Source organism: Manis pentadactyla, chromosome 7 (assembly GCF_030020395.1).
Source record: "Manis pentadactyla isolate mManPen7 chromosome 7, mManPen7.hap1, whole genome shotgun sequence".
Taxonomy (NCBI): Eukaryota; Metazoa; Chordata; class Mammalia; order Pholidota; family Manidae; genus Manis; species Manis pentadactyla.
The window spans coordinates 25,421,592-25,445,185 of record NC_080025.1 but is presented as its reverse complement, the minus strand read 5'-3'; the positions used below and the strand labels follow the sequence as shown (position 1 = coordinate 25,445,185).

Genomic DNA, 23,594 nt, shown 5'->3' with positions numbered 1-23,594 from the left:
AAGAGGCTCACAAACACATGGAGGCTTAACAACACGCTCCTAAATAATCAATGGATCAATGACCAAATCAAAATGGAGATCCAGCAATATATGGAAACAAATGACAACAACAACACTAAGCCCCAACTTCTGTGGGACACAACAAAAGCAGTCTTAAGAGGAAAGTATATAGCAATCCAAGCATATTTAAAAAAGGAAGAACAATCCCAAATGAATGGTCTAATGTCACAATTATCAAAATTGGAAAAAGAAGAACAGATGAGGCCTAAGGTCAGCAGAAGGAGGGACATAATAAAGATCAGAGAAGAAATAAATAAAATTGAGAAGAATAAAACAATACAAAAATCAATGAAACCAAGACCTGGTTCTTCGAGAAAATTAACAAAATAGATAAGCCTCTAGCCAGACTTATTAAGAGGAAAAGAGAGTCAACACAAATCAACAGTATCAGAAATGAGAAAGGAAAAATCACGATGGACCCCACAGAAATACAAAGAATTATTAGAGAATACTATGAAAACCTATATGCTAACAAGCTGGGAAACCTAGGAGAAATGGGCAACTTCCTAGAAAAATACAACCTTCCAAGACTGACCCAGAAAGAAACAGAAAATCTAAACAGACCAATTACCAGCAAGAAAATGGAATTGGTAATAAAAAAACTACCAATGAACAAAACCCCTGGGCCAGATGGATTTACCTCGGAATTTTATCAGACATACAGGGAAGACATACCCATTCTCCTTAAAGTTTTCCAAAAAATAGAGGAGGAGGGGATACTCCCAAACTCATTCTATGAACCTAACATCACCCTAATACCAAAACCAGGCAAAGACAGCACCAAAAAAGAAAACTACAGACCAATATCCCTGATGAACATAGATGCAAAAATACTCAACAAAATATTAGCAAACCGAATTCAAAAATACATCAAAAGGATCATACACCATAACCAAGTGGGATTCATCCCAGGGATGCAAGGATGGTACAACATTCGAAAGTCCATCAACATCATCCACCACATCAACAAAAAGAAAGACAAAAACCACATGATCATCTCCATAGATGCTGAAAAAGCATTTGACAAAGTTCAACATCCATTCCTGATAAAAACTCTCAGCAAAATGGGAATAGAGGGCAAGTACCTCAACATAATAAAGGCCATCTATGATAAACCCACAGCCAACATTATATTGAACAGCGAGAAGCTGAAAGCATTTCCTCTGAGATCGGGAACTAGACAGGGATGCCCACTCTCTCCACTGTTATTTAACATAGTACTGGAGGTCCTAGCCACGGCAATCAGACAAAACAAAAAAATACAAGGAATCCAGATTGGCAAAGAAGAAGTTAAACTGTCACTATTTGCAGATGACATGATACTGTACATAAAAAACCCTAAAGACTCCACCCCAAAACTACTAGAACTGATATCAGAATACAGCAAAGTTGCAGGATACAAAATCAACACACAGAAATCTGTGGCTTTCCTATACACTAACAATAAACCAACAGAAAGAGAAATCAGGAAAACAACTCCATTCACAGTTGCATCAAAAAAAGTAAAATACCTAGGAGTAAACCTAACCAAAGGAGTGAAAGACTTATACTCTGAAAACTACAAGTCACTCTTAAGAGAAATTAAAGGGGACACTAACAGATGGAAACTCATCCCATGCTCGTGGCCAGGAAGAATTAATATTGTCAAAATGGCCATCCTGCCCAAAGCAATATACAGATTTGATGCAATCCCTATGAAACTACCAGCAACATTCTTCAATGAACTGGAACAAATAATTCAAAAATTCATATGGAAACACCAAAAACCCCAAATAGCCAAAGCAATCCTGAGAAAGAAGAATAAAGTAGGGGCGATCTCACTCCCCAACTTCAAGCTCTACTATAAAGCCATAGTAATCAAGACAATTTGGTACTGGCACAAGAACAGAGCCACAGACCAATGGAACAGACTAGAGAATCCAGACATTAACCCAGACATATATGGTCAATTAATATTTGATAAAGGAGCCATGGACATACAATGGCGAAATGACAGTCTCTTCAACAGATGGTGCTGGCAAAACTGGACAGCTACATGTAGGAGAATGAAACTGGACCATTGTCTAACCCCATATACAAAAGTAAACTCAAAATGGATCAAAGACCTGAATGTAAGCCATGAAACCATTAAACTCTTGGAAGAAAACATAGGCAAAAACCTCTTAGACATAAACATGAGTGACCTCTTCTTGAACATATCTCCCCGGGCAAGGAAAACAACAGCAAAAATGAACAAGTGGGACTATATTAAGCTGAAAAGCTTCTGTACAGCAAAAGACACCATCAATAGAACAAAAGAACCCTACAGTATGGGAGAATATATTTGAAAATGACAGATCCGATAAAGGCTTAACGTCCAGAATATATAAAGAGCTCACACGCCTCAACAAACAAAAAACAAATAACCCAATTAAAAAATGGGCAGAGGAACTGAACAGACAGTTCTCCAAAAAAGAAATACAAATGGCCAACAGACACATGAAAAGATGCTCCACATCGCTAATTATCAGAGAAATGCAAATTAAAACTACAATGAGGTATCACCTCACACCAGTAAGGATGGCTGCCATCCAAAAGACAGAGAACAACAAATGCTGGCGAGGCTGTGGAGAAAGGGGAACCCTCCTACACTGCTGGTGGGAATGTAAGTTAGTTCAACCATTGTGGAAAGCAGTATGGAGGTACATCAAAATGCTCAAAACAGACTTACCATTTGACCCAGGAATTGCACTCCTAGGAATTTACCCTAAGAATGCAGCAATCAAGTATGAGAAAGATCAGTGCACCCCTATGTTTATCGCAGCACTATTTACAATAGCCAAGAATTGGAAGCAACCTAAATGTCTATTGATAGATGAATGGATAAAGAAGAGGTGGTACATATACACAATGGAATACTACTCAGCCATAAGAAAAGGGCAAATCCTACCATTTGCAGCAACCTGGATGGAGCTGGAGGGTATTATGCTCAGTGAAACAAGCCAAGCGGAGAAAGAGAAATACCAAATGATTTCACTTATCTGTGGAATATAAGAACAAAGGAAAAACTGAAGGAACAAAACAGCAGCAGAATCACAGAACTCAAGAATGGACTAACAGGTACCAAAGGGAAAGGGACTGGGGAGGATGGGTGGGTAGGGAGGGATAAGGGGGTGTAGAAGTAGGGGGGTATTAAGATTAGCATGCATGGGGGGGTAGGAGAAAAGGGAGAGCTGTACAACACAGAGAAGGCAAGTAGTGATTCTTCAACATTTTGCTATGCTGATGGACAGTGACTGTAAAGGGGTTTATAGGGGGGTCCTGGTATAGGGGAGAGCCTAGTAAACATAATATTCGTCATGTAAGTGTAGATTAATGATACCAAAAAAAAAAAAGGCAGTTCCTGTGTGGTGACCTCCAATGAGTTCTACACAATGGTATAAAGGGCATATAAAAGTGTAGGCAAAGGGTCTGTTTGTGTTTATACAGAGGATCGAAGCCTAATTGGGCTACCCCGAAAATGAACTAAGATACGATATGAAAAAGAACTTCCAACATCAGCACTCTCTGGAAGACTCATGCCAGAAGATGATCATCAAAAAACCCAACAAAGATCCACGCACTGCTACAGCGGTAGATGCACTCATCCCACCAGCTCCTGGACTTGCCATGGGAATGAGGAAGGAGATATCTAAGCTGGCCTGTGCATACAGTAAAACAACAAATTTGACTGGATCTATACTGTTGGAACTCAACCAAGAATTAGGAGAAGTGCAAATTGTAGCGCTCCAAAATCTTACAACTACAGACTATTTACTGTTAAAAGAACATATGGGATGTGAACAGTCCCCAGGAATGGGTTGTTTTAATTTGTCTGATTTCTCTCAGACTGTTCAAGTTCAGTTGGACAATATCAACCATATCATAGATAAGTTTTCACAAATGCCTAAGGTGCCTAACTGGTTTTCTTGGTTTCACTGGAGATGGCTGGTAATTACAGGTATGCTTTGGTTATGTAACTATACTCCTATTATGTTAATGTGTGTGCACAATTTAATTAGTAGTTTAAAATCTATACATGCTGAAGTTACTCTACAAGAAGATATGTCAAAGAAATAATCAATCTTCCCATGTTTTCTTCCGCCTGCTACTTCTATAGCTTTTCTTCTTCCTTCCTAATTACAACCCTTAAATAGAATTTGTGCCTCATATCCAATTTACCGAGTATCATAATTCTTCCAAGTGGTAAAGATACCTCAAGACAAATGCTGGACATAGAAGCCACAGGGCATAAATATGCAAAGAAGTAAAAAGCTAACCTTTTCAAACAATATTGCTTCTCTCTCACTTACCAACTTTACATTTCCCTGTATGGCCCTGGAAGATGACTGGTTAGCCAGAGACGGGTAAGATTCCTCAAGGGAGGAACAACCTAAGACAGGCACAGTCGCAGGGGGGCCATCAGGTGAGAAATTGGGGATCAACAGAGGTGAGGCTTAGAACCTCACCCCCCCTGTTCTGAGAGAAATCTTCTGCATACGTGGATGTTTTATTGCCCTGGTCTAGCTTGGAGTAACACATAGCCTACAGGCACACACCTGATCATCTACATTTGCTCTCTTACAACACTAAACTATGTTTTCTACCTTTATCTTGCATCTACCTACCACTTCAGCATTTTATTAAAAATAATAATAATAAAGAGAGAAATGTGGTATCCACATATAAATCAAGTATAAAAATCAAAGAGTATTCATATTTGAACTGACTGTTTATAGTTCATAATGCATGAGCAAAACCAAAAATTTCTGTGATGACTGCCCTTGTACTGTTCACCATGTAACTTATTCACTATGTAAGAATTTGTTCTCCATGTAAGAACTTGTTCGTTATGCTTCAGAAGATTGGAGACTGATGAAAATTAGGCTTGGGGTGGATTAATGATTGTGCATTGAGCATTGACTCCCCTATACAGAATTTTATTGTTGTTAACAACCATTTGATCAATAAGTATGAGAGATGCCCTCACAACAACAACAACTAAAAAAGTACACACTTCCAATTGTAAAATAAATAAGTAACCGGGATGTATTGTATAGCATAAGGAATATAGTCAAAATATTGTAACAACTTGGTATGGTGATAGCTGGTACCTAGAATTATCATGTATATAAATGTTGAATCACTGTGTTGTACACCTGAAACTAATGTAATGTAATACTGTGTGTCAACTACCCTTAAATAAAAAATAATTCTCTACAAAAAAAAACAAACAAACAGGAATTGGTACAGCCTTTCCGGAGGGCACTTTAGTTCTAAGTATCTAAATATAAAATGTGTCTGTTTTGACACGACAATCCCACTTCTAGAGTTTTAACTCTAAGAACTAATCACATGGGTGTGAAAAGACACATGGGTGGGGTTCAGCATGGTTTCATTTGTTAGAAGGAACAATGAACCCTCTAAATATTCCTCCATAGGGAGCCAACTAGGTAAACCATGCAGACACACATGCTAAGGAAAGGAGATCAGAACATGGGTTCTGCAGGGGTCTGGAAGGGACCTGGGGCACATCCCAGTTCCCACTTCCCCCTGCAAACAGGAGGAATGGGGGGAGGCCTCACCTCTAGCAGAGCACAGCATGTATATTTAAATCTCATTTGTGTGAGTGTCTGGCTGCCTGCCTGCCTGTCTAGCCATGCTCGTAACACTGGCTTGTGTATATATAAGGGTGGATTTGGAAGGTTTGTTTAATCAATATTACTGAGTAACAGAACAAGATAGACAAGGTGCTTTGTGTTCATGGACGGCTCTTCTAGTTGGGAAAGACATAAGTCAAAAATATGTAAATAGTTTGATTCCAGTATAAGATAAAAAGATAAAAACAGGGTATATTACCCACCAACATTTCAACTGTGGTTATTTATCAAAAGTTTTCCTTTTCTTTGTTGTCTACTGTGTCATCCGAAATTCACTTTTCAAAGCCCACCCTCGAGCAGGCCCCTGATGGCCTGTGCTCTCCGGACCCCACCAGTTGCCACCTGGGGTGGTAAGTCCCTTGCTCGTTGTGCATCACCCACACTTGCCCCAAAGCAGAGGCTCCTATTCCCTCTGCTGGGACGCTGATACCCCTGTTTAAAAAAATTAAACTGAGTAATTTTAAGGATCTAATGATTAGCTTTATTAAGCAATTCATGAATCAGGCAGCAATCCCCTGTAACAAGCAGAAAGATGCTCTATTGAATTGCAGAGAAGGAAAGGTTTCTAAAGCTAGACAGGGAGCTGGAAAAAAGGAAATTATTAGAGAATCCAATGTTTTAGGCAAAGTCACCCTCCTAAGGGGAACAGAAGGGGTCCCTCAGTAAATTTTCTAGTGCTGACCAGAAATTTCCATGGTGACTGAAAGGTTCCATTGCTGGGGGCGCTGAAAATACAGTTAGGTTAGGAAGTAAGTCTTGGTTTGGTGACATAGAACCATTAGCAGGAATGACTCCATCTTTGGGCCACCCCAGATTTCCAGGCTCATCCCTCAGGCCACAGAGCAGCCTCTGAGTCCCTGATTTATCTGCACTAATCCCCCCACCCCACATGGCCCTTGGCCTTTCTTGTAGCCGCTGCACTTTTCTGACATTTGCATGACAGTTTGTTAGTTACATATTTGTTTCTTTGCTTACCAAACTCACTAATGTGCAGGCTCCATCAGGACAAGAACTGGGTCTGTTTTGTCATTTGTAATATTTGTGAAGTCATTGAATGAAAGAATGAACATGTATATAATTTTCCCTTAATAAAGGAATTTGAAATATTTAAAACAAAGCACACTGTTGTTTGTGTGCAAAAGGATTCTTTGCTTTATAAAATAGCTTGTGCTGCCTTTTAAAATGAGGTGAATGGATGTGTGTGTGTGTGTGTGTGTGTGTGTGTGTGTGTGTGTGTGTGTGTGTGTCTTACACATACCAAGTGTGCATATCCTTTAGGGTTGGGGAGAAAACTTAGAATTCATTACATCCTACCTAAGAGGTGTGAATCCTAGTCATAAAAATGTTGGTGCCTGAGTCCTCCTTGGACAATCCTTAATGTCCAGGGACTCATCTGCTCATCTGAATATGAGGATGTTTGCCCAATTATCTTGGCAAAAGTCCTTTCCAACTAAAAGTTCCTGTGGTTCTCTGACATCTGGGGTGGATGCCTAGGTTTGGAGTCAGTGACTTACCATTTGTTCAGAAAACAATTTAAAACAAATACACTCTACTCAGTAGCTATCCATGCCTTGCCCCAAGGAAATAGAAAATACATATGGTATTACTTCATTGTCCATGTTGAGGCACTGGGAGGAGCAGTAAGATAGCCTTGATTATGGTAGTTCTGTAAGATACTGTAACAAAATAACTCGGCTAATTATGAGTCCATAAGAAAAACAGTTTCTCAAAAAATACTTGGTGGGCAGATGCTGGAAGTGGCCATTAACCAGTTAGTGTTACAGCCAAAAACAATGATTAACTCATTTATAGAATGTGAATTGGTTATTATTTTAGCCTTTAAATTGGGGAGATACTTATATTTATTATATGGTATTTCTGGACTTACAAAATCATATTATTTTCAAGAAAATCTCCCCAAAGGAGATAATATCCTCTGTGTGATAGCCAAATCCACTCTGCCTGGAAGACTTGGCCATTGTAGGGATTATCTAAATGTCGACTCCCTACACCCTTCAGCTTTTTAGTCTACAGCTGTCACCTTTAAAGATGCAACTACCTGATTTCCAGAAAGGCAGTAGTCCTACTGAAGTCCTTAGAGTAGGAGGAAGGGTGGGCTCAGCCTGTCTTCAGGCTGGTGAGACCACCTCATCCATGTGGCAGGCATGTCTCACGACTGGGAAATTTTCTGTCTTTAGGAAAAGGTCACCACTGAGATGTAAGATGACTTTTTTTTTATTAAGGTATCATTGATATACATTCTTATGAAGGTTTCACAAGAAAAACAATGTGGTTATCACATTCACCCTTATTATCGAGTCCCCCCAACCATACCCTATTGCAGTCACTGTCCCTCAGTATAGTAAGATGCCAGAGACCCTATTTGTTTTCTCTGAGCTACACTGTCTTCCCCATGACCCCACACACACCAGTGCACCAAGCATGATACCCCACAATCCCCTTCTCCCTCGCTCCCCACCTGCCCTCCCACCACCCCTCCCCTTTGGTAACCTCGTCCCTTCTTGGAGTCTCTGAGTCTGCTGCTGTTCTGTTCCTTCAGTTTTGCTTCGTTGTTATACTCCACAAATGAGGAAAATCATTTGGCACTTGTCTCTCTCGGCCTGGCTTATTTCACTGAGCGTAATACCCTCTAGCTCCTAAGATGACTTTTTAAAGGAACTGAAATATAATGCTTCTCACAATGATGTGAAATAAAATTTAAGGCAGGCTCTTCCAGTTGCGCCTTCTGAGGGAGCTGAGATGCTGAAATGCCCCCACTGTTGCGTTGTTAAAGGGAGGCCAGGCTGCATAGCCAAGGGACCCAGAAGTGCAGCTGAGCACAGGTGGATTTTTAGTTCTCTCACTAACAGTCCTCAGGGTGGCTAGTCCAAGGCAGCAGGCTGCTCCACTGCATGAGGTCAGCGTGGCTCACCCCACCGTCTCCCAGCTGTGGTCCCCATCCACACAGTGGACGCTGGCTCACCACCAGCCCATGAGACCAGGAAGAAGAGTCTGGGATGAGCAGTTTTCTTTTTAAAGATGTTGGCCTGAAGTTACCTCTCCCCCTGGCTCCCACCCCACAGCCAGAACTGGGTCACAAGGCCACACCTCGCTGAGAGAAGGCAGAGGTGGGGAGGGGAGGTGGGGTGGTGGAACGTGGCCTCTTGCTGGGTGGCCTTGTGCCCACAAAAACCCAACCCCAGGGGGTTCTTTTACTGGAAGAAATAAGGACATAATGGATGTGGGGAAGTTAGACTCTACCTATGGTGGTCTTGTCAAAATTCTGTGGATAAGGATGCAAAGGCACATAATGCTAATGAAGCATTAATGTTTCTCGTGTATCTTAATTCAAAGGGTGTGTGTGTTTGTATTCACATTTGTACAGAAGGAAGACAGCCATGAGTTATGTTTCACAATTTGTGTAGGAGGTAACTTTTGACAGTTTTATCAAGTTTCCATCTCCTCCGGGAAGACAGAAGAAGTCAGTGTGACCCCTCCCAAATGTATCAGCATTTTTACTTATGGAGCTCAAGCCCCCTGGACCACTCCCCGAGCCACAGCCGCCAGCATCCCTCTTCCCTCGGGGCAGGGCTGGATTTGCCACGAAGCCAGTGAAGCTTACACCTGGACCCTCACTTGCGCAGACCCCCTCCTAGGTCTCCCAAGGGGCCCTGGCATTGTGTTCCCAAGGTCCTTTTGTATTTTTCTTAAAAAGATCTATTAAGCTTCCTGCTCCACAAAATCGCGCTTTGGCGGTCTGTTCAGTGCCCCCCACTCCAGCCCACCACAGCTCCCAGTCATCCCATTTGCCTCATCAATATAGTTTCTTGGAAGGAATCACCCTAAAGGGAAGTACCCCAAAGAGAGAACACCTCAAAGAGAGAGATGATGTTAAAACTGATTCTTTTGCGTCTTCCACATAAAGGGTGCCTTTTATATCCTGTCCCAATTGTGTGTGTCTTTGAGGATGACCATGTGGTATCTCTAGGAATCCCTGGAAAATCTGTTTTGTGGCATCTTGGCCGTCCAGGCAAATGCCTCCTTGTAATGAGGCTGTCACCCATTGGTCACCAGAGGTCACTTAGATTAGACCCACAGGCTGCCCACTGGGCATCCCTCCCCTTTCCTCCTGCTGTATATCATCCAGGCTCGCTGCTTCTTGTCTTGATCTCAGACAGGTCTACAGGCTCTCCATGTAATGGTCCTTTTGGTCAGAACTTTCCTGTAACTGTTGGAGGAAGAGAATCTTCTATTGGTTCCACTTCCAGATTCAAAAATCGATCTTCAATCAGCTTAAAGCATTATTCCTGGAGTGGAGCAGAACTGTATATGGGGAGGATGGCAATACACACCCACGTATGCATAATCTTGCATATAATTTCAAGGTCATGATCTTCTGGAACCCTTCCTTGCTAAGCCCCAGTCAAGAGTCCACGGTGCTAGAGGCTGAAAATGTAGCCAACTTGCCTTTTTTTTTTTTTAAGCCATGATAATACCTTGCTTATGAGACTGTGGAGCAAGGGGGTGGAGATAAGAGGAGATGAGCCGTGTAAAGCGCTTAGCACAGTGTTGGACACAGAGTAAGCAGTTCCAATTGCTCAATTCTGTTTTGGGGTCTGGATGATCTTACTGGTTTTCGTGAGCTCCTTAGGTAATAACACTACTGGCTTTCGGTTACTATTTTTCCCCAACCAGCCAGTTTGTCTTTTAATTTGATGGCAACATTCTGAAGCATCCCTCTTCTTATGGAGCCAAATCTGCCATCTTTATTTTGTGTGTGATTTTGTTAATTACTTCAGAGTTTGGGCAGTCACCCTCTAACAGAGCTTTAACAGATTCTGTTGCTTCTAGATTATTTCCTTCCCGTGGTGTGATTTTTATTATTTAACCATCTAATCCATCTGGAATTTATCTTGGTGTACGCTCAGAGGTAACGGTTTAATTTCATCTTTCTTTTTCCTATGCCAACCAATTATTATCGGCTGTTTATTAGAAGCTCTTTCCTCCTCACTGTATGAGAACATCTTCTTTATCATATAATACATTCCTGTATGTTGTAGGGTCTTTTCCTGTGCCTTCTGTTCTGTTTCGCAGAACAAGAATATGCCCATTTTTGCATAAATGTGTCTTAATATCTTGTAGACCTAATGCCCTTCTTGATGCTGTTTTTGTTTTCAAGAATCTAAAACATGCTCACCAGTTTATCTTTTCAGATAAGCTTTTGAAAAATAATTGGCAAATCCTAAGAATTTTGATTAAAATCATATTAGAGCTATAAAGTGATTGGATAGAATTGCCCTCTTTGTAATACTTAGTTTAACCAACTTGAAACATTGTTGTCTTTCCATTTATCCAGCTGGTTATTTAGTGTATATTTATCAGTGAAGGAAATGAGTGATGTGTTTGTATCTGGAGTTAAAAATTTTTTTAGCACACACAAAAAGGGCAGCTCTCCCCTTGCCCCCTGTGTACTGTAATGGAGGCTAAAAGGACAAGTTGTCCTTCAAAATTGACAGACACGTTGTTTCAGAAGGAAAATAAGGCAGTTAAACTTTTACTCTACAAAGGGAAAAGCCGTAAGTAACAGGAGGCTGCATATTATGTCATGAGTTTGCTTCTTAGTTTCCTATCATTTTATCACTTAGAAACACAAGCACACGATTATCAGTCACAAGCACACAAGTTACTGTAACGAAATCCCAAGTCCCCAGAGTGAGGATTCCGGTGGAGTGGGCATCCCAGTTGTTCTGGAAAGCTTTTGTGTTCGGTTTTGTTTTCCAACTGAAGTACAGTTGATAAACAGTATCACATTGGTTTCAGGTGTATGACATATAGTGATTTGACAATTATATCAGTTTTTTTGTGGTTTTAACTCTTTCTTTTGGGTGGACACTTCTCCCCATGCCTCCTGCCACCAAATCTCTGCTGCCCTTCCCATGCCCCCTCCCATCCTGTTACCTTCCAGCTTCTCAGGGATGATGTTTCGCAATTTGAAAATGGGGATGTGTATTTACCAGGAGAGTGGGTAGAACACTTGATATCGGGATGGTCTCAGAAAATCGGGGCTAAGTGATAAATATTTTTCTAGTCCTCCAGATGCATCATTGGAGAGATTTATTTTATTTTGGAGGTAGGGTCATGGAGAAGGAATTGGCTGCAAGAGAAGGAATAGTATTCCATTTTAATTTCCTAAAGGCCTTCAGCCTCTTTATTTGGTGTAATGTTTGTTATTAGAATCTTAGATTCATAAACAACTTAGAAAGGGTTTCAGATGGTTTTCTTGTCTGAGGCTTTATGTATTAAGCTCTGGGATCTGGGAGGCCCTTTTTTTTTTTTAAATCTGCTAAAGGAATGTCTGTTCAACAGAAGAAAACAAACTGTACTAAATCAGTAACAGTAATCTTACAAGGTGATGTACATGTTTACCAGGCTTTGTAATCGCAATAGTCCTGTTTAGCAGGAAAAACCAAACTTATCTTTACTGGAATAAAAGCTATTTCCAAATCTGAAGGTAGTTGACTGATTAAGTGGGTCTTTTGTGTTTATTTTTGGTTGTTTTTAACTTCAGATTTATGGCAGTTGGTGGGAAGAATTCAGAATAATGTGGGGGTTATTTTCCTCTCTTAGACTGAACAGACTGACCTAATTCTGTTTATATCTTTTGTACTCGAGAACTGTTTCTCTGATTCTCTTACATCCCAGGGTAGGGAACGAAAGTGAACTTTCTTTTATTACTATTCTTCTTATTATTTTGAAGTGTAGTTTACCCTAAAGCGAACTTTCTTATAAAGTCAATAGACATAGAGTGATATCTGATGGGCATGAGAGAGAACTTCATAGAACTGGCTCTTAACTGACACTAGTTTAGTATAAACATATATATATATATATATATATATTTTTTTTTTTTCCCCTTCTTTTTCTGAAAGCTGACGCAGTGTAAGTCTGCTCTGTGGCAGTTCTGCTGGAAGTGTGACCTAGGTTGAATGGCATACTGTCTGGGGAAGTCAAACTTTATTTTTGTGATACATGACAAAGTAGATCTGAGGGTTGATCTGACAGTAGTTGTTCGCCAGAGCAGAGCCCGGCAGGGGTCTTTGAGTAGGCCCTAGGTGGGGGACTTGGCCAAGACTTTAATGGATGCAGTCTGGATCCCTTTTAATCTTCCTGGAGCCCTGGAAGAGTATCAACTGTGGGCATAAATCTGGCTTTTCTCTTTTAAAAATTTAGAAGGGAGGTTCTCTTTGCAATATAATGTTGAGTGTAAATGCATTGTCTGGATTCCGTGATTTGGGTGTGTTTGAGTAATGGAGGAAAAAGACTGTAATTCTGTAGGTGATTATAGCCTGCAGGTAAGGACAGCATCTGATCTTGCGAGGTTACGACCGTAATGTTAACATACTTGAATATTGTGAGATGCCACCATTGGCCATGTTGTCTTGTACAGACACCAAGCACGTTCTTGCCTGAGGCCGGTCAGAGGCTCAGGGCTCCTGCTGGCCACGGCGGGTCTTCACAGGTGGGACTGGGAATCCTGGGGGCCGCCTGGCAGTGGAGCGGCTGCAGCATGTTGAGAGGATGTCTAGCTGGTGGAATCGCAGAGCAGCTGCCAGGGCTTTCTGCGTTCTTCCAGGTTGATGGAGCACAAAGGGCACTGGGAGTTGGAGGCTAAGGTTCTAGATTCAGGTCTGGCACTGATTCGCTGTGTGGCTTCAGGCTGGTGGTGGCCCTTTCGGCCTCAGTCACTGCACCATTGAATTGAGCAAGAAAAGACCAGCCAGATTATAAGGATCTGATGAAACTTTATTGATACAAGGTATGATTATCATCGCATTTTAAAGACCTCCTGCATGTACACATGGAAGGAAAAAACGTTAAGGGCTGAGGGTGTTTAGCTTGGTGAGTGAGAACAGAACATTCAGGGAACAGGCTGGTGGAGTAACCATAACCACACGCAGGGCATCCCTGCCATGCCTTGGAAACCTTGCCAGTGAGCAGGATGGCTCTCCAAGGGCAGGTGGGCAGGTGGGAGGTCCTGTGGAGGTCCCACTGAGGCTTCTCAGCCTAGCTGCCACTTGCCACTCAGGTTCCTGTGGGCCAGTGATTTTCCTAAGTGCTTCACAGGTTACATCACCAATGTGGCATTTAATCGTAGTTGAAAGAGATGTATGTTTTGCTCGCCAGATTCCTAACTTTTGAGGAAGTACAGATAAGTTGGCAGTTCCCTGCCTGACCTTCCTCTTTTCTCTGGTTACTTCACCTTGGATTCACCTTGCCATCGAGGTCCTCGGCCTCCTCCACGCCCTCAACATCATTGCCTACACATGCCTTCTTGTTTTCCTGGCTCTCAGAAATGCAGTTTTCTTTTCCTCCCATTGTAAAAGAGTCCCTATTGTGCACCTGGACTGCTCACACCTCTGATATTCATTGAACAAGTGGAGTGAGAGATACTGACTCTAGTTCTGCCTCCTTACCCCCTGGGGGAGCGGCTCTCTCCCTTCTCTCAGCCTCTGGGGGACAGGGAAAAGCAGTTTTCAAGACCTTCCCTCTTGACTTTCACCTTAGAGCCCCAGGTTGTTGCGAGAATAATCTGAGTGGAAATATTACTTACTTGCTCAAAGTCTGATGGCTCCCCTCTGCCCATCCGGCTCCACGGGCCACACAGGCGTACAGATGGCTTTAGTGTGTCCTGCACCGTCTTGGCTGCCCTAAGGTGTGAAACTACTAAATTAATAAGAACAGTAAGGATTGGACAGTGACTTACAAAACCCAGGATTTGGGGTTCTCCTGGAAGACTGCTATATGGCAGCTCTGGGCACCAGGAACTGGGTAGGGCTGCCCCTTAGGGCAGTGCTCTCTCCAGGAACACGGCCCCCACCCAGGCCCCGTCCTTCCCTCACGTTACCTGGGTGGGTGCTTGCCTTTGCTCCCCCTCTACAGGATCGAGTTCAACTTGAGTTAAGGTCAACTGCTTACCAGGTGTACAGGACCCTTCCAGTTAGGCCCTTCCTGCACCCCCACCTCCTTCCACATTCCCAGAGGCATTTCCTTAATAGCTGAGCCATGGAAATGGATACACATTTGCCTGTTTGAGTTTCTTTACCCACATATTTTATTTTCTTACCAAAGAGACCCATTTTGCAGGTCTCTCTGGAGCATGTATTAGCTGCATGGTGTGTGCCTGGCCACTGTGGTGGAGTGCTTCAGGGGAGTCACATTGTAGGTTTTCATAGAGCAGTGATCCAAGTTTCTGTGAAGGCCAAGAAGCAGAGGAAGGAAGAGAACAGACAGGGCCCTTTGTGTGCTTATGGTCATCTCAGAAACAAGCAGGTTTCACTTGGTTCCTGGGTCGTGTATTTGCAGACACTGCTCTGTGAAGGTGAGGGCATAGCAGCAAAATGATGGCTTACCTGGTGGATGGCTCACCTTGGTGGACAGCTCACCTTGGTGAGGACACCTGTTGTGAAACGTTGCCCATTCTTTCCCAGCATTACAGGAAAGTTGATATATCAGTTAGCCTCATTACTAGTACTTCCAGACAATTAAATCAATTCAGCTGTTGAGTGATTGCCTCCTTTGTTGCTATTTATATTCTGTCCCGGAGTTTGCAGAGGAATGATTTTCAAAAACCTGGGCATTTGCTTCTCCAGTTTCAAGAAACTGCTGAACACTCCATGCTTTATCTTACTGGGCCATTACTCATGACAGGTTCCGTTCTATGCTGGTTCAAAAACTTGGTTTCCCTAGAAGGAGTCAGGCTTTAGGAACCTGTGTGACCCTAGCCAAACTCATGTGGTCTACTTGTAAATTAGAATATTCCTTTTCTGCATATTGATTGAACATCTGCTGAATATGTGGCCCTATCTTCATCTCTGGGAAAACAAAAATAAATCATAAATACGATGTGGTCCCTGCCATTTAGAAGCTTATGATCCAGAAGTGGGACAGATTTGTAAATGAATGCATTATATATGGTGTGCTAAGTGTAGGGTGGCCTTACATCCTGGAATGTTCTGGTTTATGCCTGTTATCCTGGTATAACTATTATTAACAGCACCTGCTTTCAAAACTATCTAAGGGTAACATATTCCTGTGTTGACAGATAGTAACTGCACTAGTTTGGGTGAGGATTTAATAATGTGGGTAACTGGTGAACCACTATGTTGTACATTTGAAACCAATATAAGATCGTATGTCAACTATACTTAAATTAAAAAAAAAAATTAAGAGCCACAGTAAGAGTTTTTGTGAATGTTTGGGACATAGAGTTGGTAGAAAGGAGAATGAAATCAGCCTGCTTCTTCAGGTAGACACTTGAGCTGGGTGATGAAGGAGGTCTGGGCAGTCAAGGTCTGGGAGCCTGTGGTGGGGGCTGTGCAAAACTGCTGGCAAAAGGGAGATTGTTCAGAAGCGATTAGTTGGTTCAAGCTAGCCATTGTTTCTCACATTTATCCGCAGGACACTTGGTAAAAATACAGATTTCCAGGTCCTGCTGGCAGTTTGGCTTTGTGTTTTTAAAGAAGTGTTCTAGATGATTCTTGGACATAGTGAAGGTTCAGAACCCAATCTCTGCTGATTATGGCCAGGAGCTGGGAGTCCGGGGGAGCAGGAACGGCAAAAGCAGAGCCCAAGCCACAGATGAGCCAGGCAGCAGTGACCCCGGGTGAGAGAACTCTCAGAGGTAGAAGCGGTTAGGGGGTGTTTATAGTAGATCTGTGAAACATGGGGAGTGTGGGAACTCTGACCATCACCATGGGATGCAGAGGAATGAAAAGACGCCAGAACTATTCAGGGAGAATGAACTGGAGCTGGTATATGCCAGTTACTGATTTACATGGGGAAATTTCCGGGCAACAAGACCCTTGTGTCAAATCCAGGAACCTGCGGGTCCTTGTAATCTGAAGGTTTACGTGGTGGGCCATAAACCTAAAAATAAGGATGTTTGGATAGTGCTGTGGCCTGTTCCACATTTGGCCTTAAAAAAAAATACTCCCGCTTACTTCACATCTTTGTTGACTCCAGAACAGTCAGGACAGTCGTGTTTCTCTCTGGAGAGGAGCAGGATGAATTCTCAAGCATCCCCCCACCCTGACCCTTTTATCTAGACTCCAGGCAAACCCCTGCCCTTCTGTTATGATCAGATTCCCCGACATGCCTTATCTCGGATCATTTTTGCTCTCGTCCTTGTTATGGAATGTGCAGGATAGTGATGGTCCTTCAGCTGCTTTCAGGGGAGACAGCCCGTCTCTCGTCGCTGCAGCATGAATTTGCTCCTAAATCCTGGAGCTGCTCTCTCTGCGGGGACCAGCAACCACCTCACAGATTCACCACAGCTGTGGGAAATTACAGTAGGACCCGGAACGCCCTATGCAGGCGCAATCGTGAAGCCTGGTGTTTGAGGCAGCCTTCGGTGCCTCGGTGGTTCTGAGGGGCAATCTCTAAATGGAACCCCTAAGTGGGAAGTGAGGAGACCTGAGGACAGTTCTGCGAGTTCCCTCGGCCTTCAACCATAAGGAGCGTGTATATTTTGAAGGCTGCCTTCACCAGGTCAGTTGGCATAGTTCCGAAGCAGCAAACGGAGTCACAAATCAAAGACTTGGAAGTTCTGAAGCGAAAGCCTCAAAAAGGAGAATGGGCAACGGAGCATGCTGTGATTCCACAGGGTCATTTGGCACCCTTGACCCGGGACCTGGCCACACAGCGCCCACGACAGCGGTCTGGGGAGGGACACGGCGTCTGGGATTCCAGGCGTCGGCGCCTCCTGTAGCGCTGCTGAGGGAGTTCCGGACCCCGGGAGTGATGGGTTGAAGGTCAACAGGCTGAAATCTTCCGCGCGTGCAGGATCAGGGATGGGGAAAAACACCAGTCCACGGGGCCTCTAAGCTGCTTTTACAGGGGGCTTAACTTAGGTGCGAACCCAGTATCAGCAACGCCATTATGTCACCGCAGCAGACGAGACACTAAAAGGGGAAGCAGGAAAAGGCAGCGTGTACGGACCCAGAAAATGAATCTTTCCGGCTACTGCCGCCCGCCGAGCTGCTGGGGGCGCCTGGGGCCGAGTCGCCGCCGGGCAGCCCCTTTCCCGCAGTCCGGGCGCGACCAGCGCGCCGCGCGGCGGGGGATCCGGCGGGCGCTCCGCACGCTTCAAAGGCCCGGCGCCGCCGCCTTCCCCCCCCCCGCGCGCGCGAGTGGTACGGCCCGAGGGGCGGCTCCCGGGCGCGGCCCCCGCGGCAGCGCGGCGCTCCCGGCCGGCCCGGAGGCGGGAGCCCCACGCCGCGAGCCGCCGAGGCCCAGACGCCGGGCGCCGCGGCCGGTCCCTGCCGAGGCCCCCGCAGAGCATCTCCCCGGCGGGAGTCGCCCGGCGCGGGGACGGTGCGGCCGCACCGTGTAGGGCGGAGGACGAGGAGGAAGCGGCGCCGCTGGCCCGCCTGGCGGCCGAGAGGAAGCGCTCCACCCGGGCCCCCCGACGGCGCTCGTTCAACCACATCCGCGCCTCCGCTGGGGACGCGTACAGGCGCCTGTCACCGGTCCCTCCATCTTGAAAGGGAAAAAGGCTCTGCGCTTCCCCTCGTCGTAGGAGCTGGAGCTGGAGGAGCCGCGCTCATGGCGTTCAGCCCGTGGCAGATCCTGTCCCCCGTGCAGTGGGCGAGGTGGACCTGGTCCGCGGTGCGCGGCGGGGGCGCCGGGGAGGACGAGGCCGGAGGGCCCGAGGGCGACCCCGAGGAGGAGGACTCGCAAGCTGAGACCAAATCCCTGAGTTTCAGGCAAGTACACGCATCCCTGCCGGGCTGCAGACGCGGTGCCATCCATCCATCTGCGGCTCCCCCTGTGTGCGTGTGTGTGGTCGTCCGCCCGCCCGCGTAACCGTGGTCCTACCGATGCTGGGTCCCCGCCCGTAACCGGGTCCCCGCTGTGCATTCGAAAGTTCGGGATGTTCTGCCCTGCGTGTATTTTCATTCCCCCGTTTCAGTAGGAGCTTTCTGAACCTAACGCAGAATCTGCAGCCTCTCTGCATCCCCTTCTGCCTCGTCACTTTCTCTGAGCCTCCATCCCCCAGCCTCCGCCCCTGCAGACACGTACTGTCATTGATCACACCCCGTGGAACTAGGGGTCCCTCTGTGGGGGAAGAAGTCGCTCCAGGGCCCTCCTCGGGTCCTACTGTATCCCGAAAATGCACCCTTGGTAAAGAAGCTCACGGGATGACAGGCCCCTGGCAGCTGGGGAAAAATGGTGGTCTTTGCTGAGCTGTCACCCTGTGATTGTGGAAGGCAGGTGACAGCATTCTCGGCCTCCAGAGTTGCAAACAGGTAGAAGCCTGTCAAAGAAAAAGGCATCATGGCGAGAGCTGGCTTAATTTTTCAGGGAGAGGGGGGGCAATCTTAATTTCTAAGCCTGTGGGAAAGGGCTCTTGTGAGAAAAGGAGTCTTCGGAAAGCCCCTTTTTTGGATGTCAGGGAAGGATGACCTCAAAAATACATGGTGCTGGAGAAAAGCTTCGGAGGCTGGAGGAGATTCAGGGAGGCAGGATGCCAGGCAGAGGTCGGAGGAGGGCGCAGCTAGAGCCAGCAGCTGCCACAGGCCAGTCGGCGCTGAGGACCAGTGGGTTGTAAAGTTAGGCCAAAACGCTGGACTTTATTTAGCCCTCATGGATATTTAGATTATAAAGGGTGTCGGAAATACCGTTGAAAGTGGTAATTCCTCATTTTTCCCCCTTGGCAGCTCGGATTCTGAAGGTAATTTTGAGACCCCTGAAGCTGAAACGCCCATCAGATCACTCCTCAAGGAATCCTGTGATTCATCGCTAGCACTGGCAGGACCTGGGGCCAAAACCCAAGGTAAAGAAAGATTTTCATTTTCTGCCTCTTGTTTGAAAGTTTTGAAAATGTAAATGAGGGAAAGAAAAATGTTAATTTAGGGCTGTTTTTTATAACAGGTTTGGATTGTCTTATTATTGAGAAAGAGCTGAGTTCCTGGCTTACTTGGAATGTTTTTTGTTGTCTTATTTTTTAGGAGCGTGGAGGTCAGAGCCTTTCCTTCTAAATCGTTCGTACATACGCAGTGTGAGATTATCGTTTATCAGACATTCCTGCTGGGCCTCTTCCCCTCAGCCCCTGAAATACAAAGGTGTTTGTAGTAATGCAGTGGGGGTGGTATATTTAGATTTCGCTTCACAAATTTCTCAGGCTAAGTCACTTTCTCCTGTGTGGCTAGGGACAAAAACTATTAAGCTAAGAGGTGGCTTTTTTAGGTAAGGAGGAATCTTAATAGGCTGTTTCACAGTTGTTTGTCTCTCTTTCTTCCACGAGCCCCCACCCCCTCAGTGTACCTAAGACAACCTGCTTAAGAGATTCCTGGCCCCTCAGAGTACAACCTTAAGCCTGCCCTTCATCTACAGAAGCTTCTGCTGTTCCACTTAATTAGTAGAAACCTTTATTGTCGCAGCCAGTTTTGAGTAAAATTTTACCTGTCCTGATCAAATTCATTTCTCCATTCAATATTCAGAGTGTGTATTGACTCAGCAATGAAAAATTCCTGCTCTCCCGAGCTAACATCACAGAGGGAGATGGATCTCTCAAAAGTTAAGCAAGATATATATATATGTCAGCTTATCTCAAGTATTATGGGGAACATAAAGAAAGGGAAGAAGGAATAGAGTGTACGGGGTGGGAACAGGAGGTGCTGAAGGTAACTAGGGGGAGCCTTACTGGTTAGGGGACTTGAGCAGGTCCCTGATGGAGGATGAGGGCCATTACCTCCTTCCAGAGGGAGTGGATTAGGACCTACCTGGGCCAGGCTGTGGTGGGAGGGTGTCTGCATGTTTGAGGACCAGTGGAGAGGCCAGTGTGGCTGGAGTGGAGTGAGGAGGCAGGGAGCAGCGGGGCTCAGCCAGTCGGGGGAGCCAGCCAGGTAAGGGGAGGTCTGAAACAGTTTGCACCGATGCTTTGGTTTTCTGGCTGAGGAGCTAGGAAGCCACTGGAGGCTGTGTTAACATCCGAGGGCTGCCTTGAGAAAATACCACAAACTGGGTGGCTTAAAGCAACAGAAATTTGTTTCACAGTTCTGGAGACTCGAAGTGGGAAACCAGGGTGTCAGCAGGGCTGTGCACCCTCCAGAGGTCCTAAGGAAGCCTCCCTTCTTGTCTCCTCCAGCTTCTGGTCTTTGCTGCTAGTGCTTGGTGTCCTTGGCCCGTGGCAGCAGCTCCAGTCTCTGCCTCCTCCAGGACATAGCCATCTCCTCCCTGCGTGTCTGGGCCTTCGCATGGCATTCTTAGGACACCAGCCATTGGGCAGAGGGCCCACCCTAGTCCAGCAGGAACTCACTGTAACGTGATGACGTCACCAAAGATCCTCTTTCCGAATAAGGTCCTGTTCACAGGCACAGGGAGTTAGTACTTCATAAGCCTTTTTGAGGAACACCGTTTGACCCACAGCAGAGGGCTCTGAGCAGAGGGATCACGCCTTGACTTCCTTTTTGAAAGGTTGGCTGGCTGCTGGCTGGAGAAGGGAGTCCAGGATGGATGTCCGTTTTGCGTGCTTTCTCTATTCCAGTGCCCGTCACTGTCATCCTACAGTGGCGGAGACAGCCAGCTTTCAGTTATCCAGTTACCTTACTTTGAGCCAGTGATGACACTTGTCTCCCAACGGTTTCTGTATTTTATTGCTTGGTTACTTCCTCACAGGTTTCTTAGGGAAGTCACATTCTCCGTCGTAGACTTCATAGCAGAGCTGGATTATGGGTGAATGGTGTCAGCTTTTTGTGATTCGGTTTGCTTTACACTGTTGACTCCATGCTGCGCTGCCCCCAGCTCTCCTTGGGCCGCTGTGCACCCTGTTTCAGGCAGAGCCTGTGCAGGGGCAGGTGGGTTCATAGGTTGGAGAACTCGGGTGTGGCTCTGCTTGGCCACACTGTGGCCGAAGATGCTACTTGATTTTATGGCTTTTTTCTTCTTCTCAAGATGGGTAGATCAAAAGGGAGATTTGAAAGCTTCAGAGAATTATTTTGTAGTCTTCCCATAAAATTTAAATAAAGCCCACAAGTAGCCGTTTGAGAAAGCCTGTTTGAATTGACCTTCCGTGGGCAGCCTCTTCTTCACTGTTCTGTTGGCCAGTAGTCTGATTCATCCTTACCAGTTCTTTGTTAATTGAATAGAGGCCCGTGTGGCCCAGGCCCACAAAGCCATAGAAACCCACTTGTTTGGTCTTTCTCATGCCTCTGACTCATTTTCTCAAGATTTGGTAACTTCTAGCTCACACTCTAAAAGATTTCCTGTTATAGTCGTGGGCCAGGAAAGCTCTGTGGAGCACATTGTGATTGCAGACCGTGCAGGGTGGGGTGGGGTGTACTGTCTAGGAAGCAATCACTACATATCATGAAATCTTTAAGCTTAGGGTCTTTGGGTAATAGGATGATGGCTCATCAACCTGGTAGTATCCTGCTTCCTAGAGCTGTTTTTACCCAACATTTGGGCTAGGTAGTCCAGAGTTCTGCTGATGGCCTTGTCATACATACACAGTAAATGTCAGATACAACTAAAGCGCATGTCTGACCAAGAAAGATGTCAGTGGGCACCAATTCCTGGAGAGGCATTTCGTGTTGAAGTCTAATGTTTGGGCCTGGATGTTTCTCTTTCTTCTGTGACTCTTTGGCTCCTGATAATGTTAGTCTTTCATGTTCCTGTAGTTTTAAGACATGGTGGAACAGCAGGTATAGATTATATAAGACTATTTTCTGGGGAGATATTTATGTGTTATGTGGGCCCGTCAGGGGTTGGAGTTAACAGATGTAAAAGATCCTGGCTTCCTGGTATACAGTGGTCCTCAGATGTGTGGGCTGTTCCATATGCCATACCCATGACCCCCACCCCACCCTCCATCTAATTCTTTGAACTCAGGAACATCTATGTCTATTTTGAAGTTAATTCTTTTTATTGAAAAAATTTTTTAGGGACTTAACAGTATCTGAACTCTATAATGACTCTTTGTAAGATAGAGTTGTATGCCATTCTAGGAATTAAATAGTGGATGAGGTCATGAGTTTGTTGGGTTTTTTTTTAAGCCTGTTTCAGATTAACTGGTAAAATAAAAGTATAGCCAAAGAGGTTGTTTGAACATACCAGAGTAGTGGCTATACTGTCTGGGCTGGTCATTCTGTGTTTGCTGTCTGCCTCCCCCACAAAGGGTGTTTAAGCTCCCCCTGTTAACTGTTCTTTCTCTTCGCTGGGAGATGCATCTGTGATGAGCCATCTCCTAGGGAAGGACTTTTGAAAGATGTAGCATTTCAAGTTTGTTCATTTGTTCTTCCTTTCTTCCTTATTTATTTAAACATTTGTTTATTTTTGATGCAGTGGATGTCCCTTGCTATTTGAGGGCTCCCCCACCCCAGACAACATTATTTACAGATTGTTACCTTTCTCTGAGAAAGAATCTCAATTCATGTTGAAGCTCTCATTTGCCCTTGCAAAGCTCATTAGCCTAATCGGTTTGATGTGTTAATTAGATGCCTAGACATTCCAAAGAAGTACTGTGGTCATCTGGAATAGGAGGAAAGAAATCAACAGGACCAGTCCGCAGACACCTGCTGCTGGAGGCTTTGGGAATGCAGGATTGTTGACGCAGTTCTGGTAGTCTAGATCAGGAAGCAGCAAATTATGGCCCACAGACCAAATCCGGCCCGTTATTGTCTACTGGTGTTCTGCCTGAGAGCTAAGAATTGTTTTTACATTTTTAAATGGTTAGGGAAAAAAAAATGTTGTGATAAGTGCAAATTATATGAAATTGAAATTTTACGGCCCCAGAAGTAAAGTTTTGTTGGGTTGCAGCCGTACTCATTCACATAGGCTTGTCTGGCCGTTTTTTCA

At 45.0% G+C, this 23,594-nt stretch overlaps 1 protein-coding gene across 10 annotated transcripts in view; it reads left to right on the top strand.

Annotated features, from left to right (window-relative positions):
• TACC1 (transforming acidic coiled-coil containing protein 1) overlaps window positions 1-23,594 on the top strand; it is a 98,917-nt gene that overhangs the window by 33,660 nt on the left and 41,663 nt on the right. For 4 of the 10 annotated variants that reach the window (XM_036932159.2, XM_036932158.2, XM_036932154.2 and 1 more), the window contains exon 2: window positions 19,457-19,572. The exons of 2 other annotated variants lie outside the window; for them this stretch is intronic. Coding sequence is in view for 7 of the 8 variants with exons in the window: in XM_036932158.2 (XP_036788053.2) it covers window positions 19,457-19,572 (116 nt within the window). In the remaining variant the exon portion in view is untranslated. Of the gene's footprint in view, window positions 1-17,773; window positions 18,503-19,456; window positions 19,573-23,594 lie in introns of those variants that run through there. 4 more of the 10 variants (XM_036932152.2, XM_036932150.2, XM_036932155.2 and 1 more) reach the window with 4 other exon arrangements.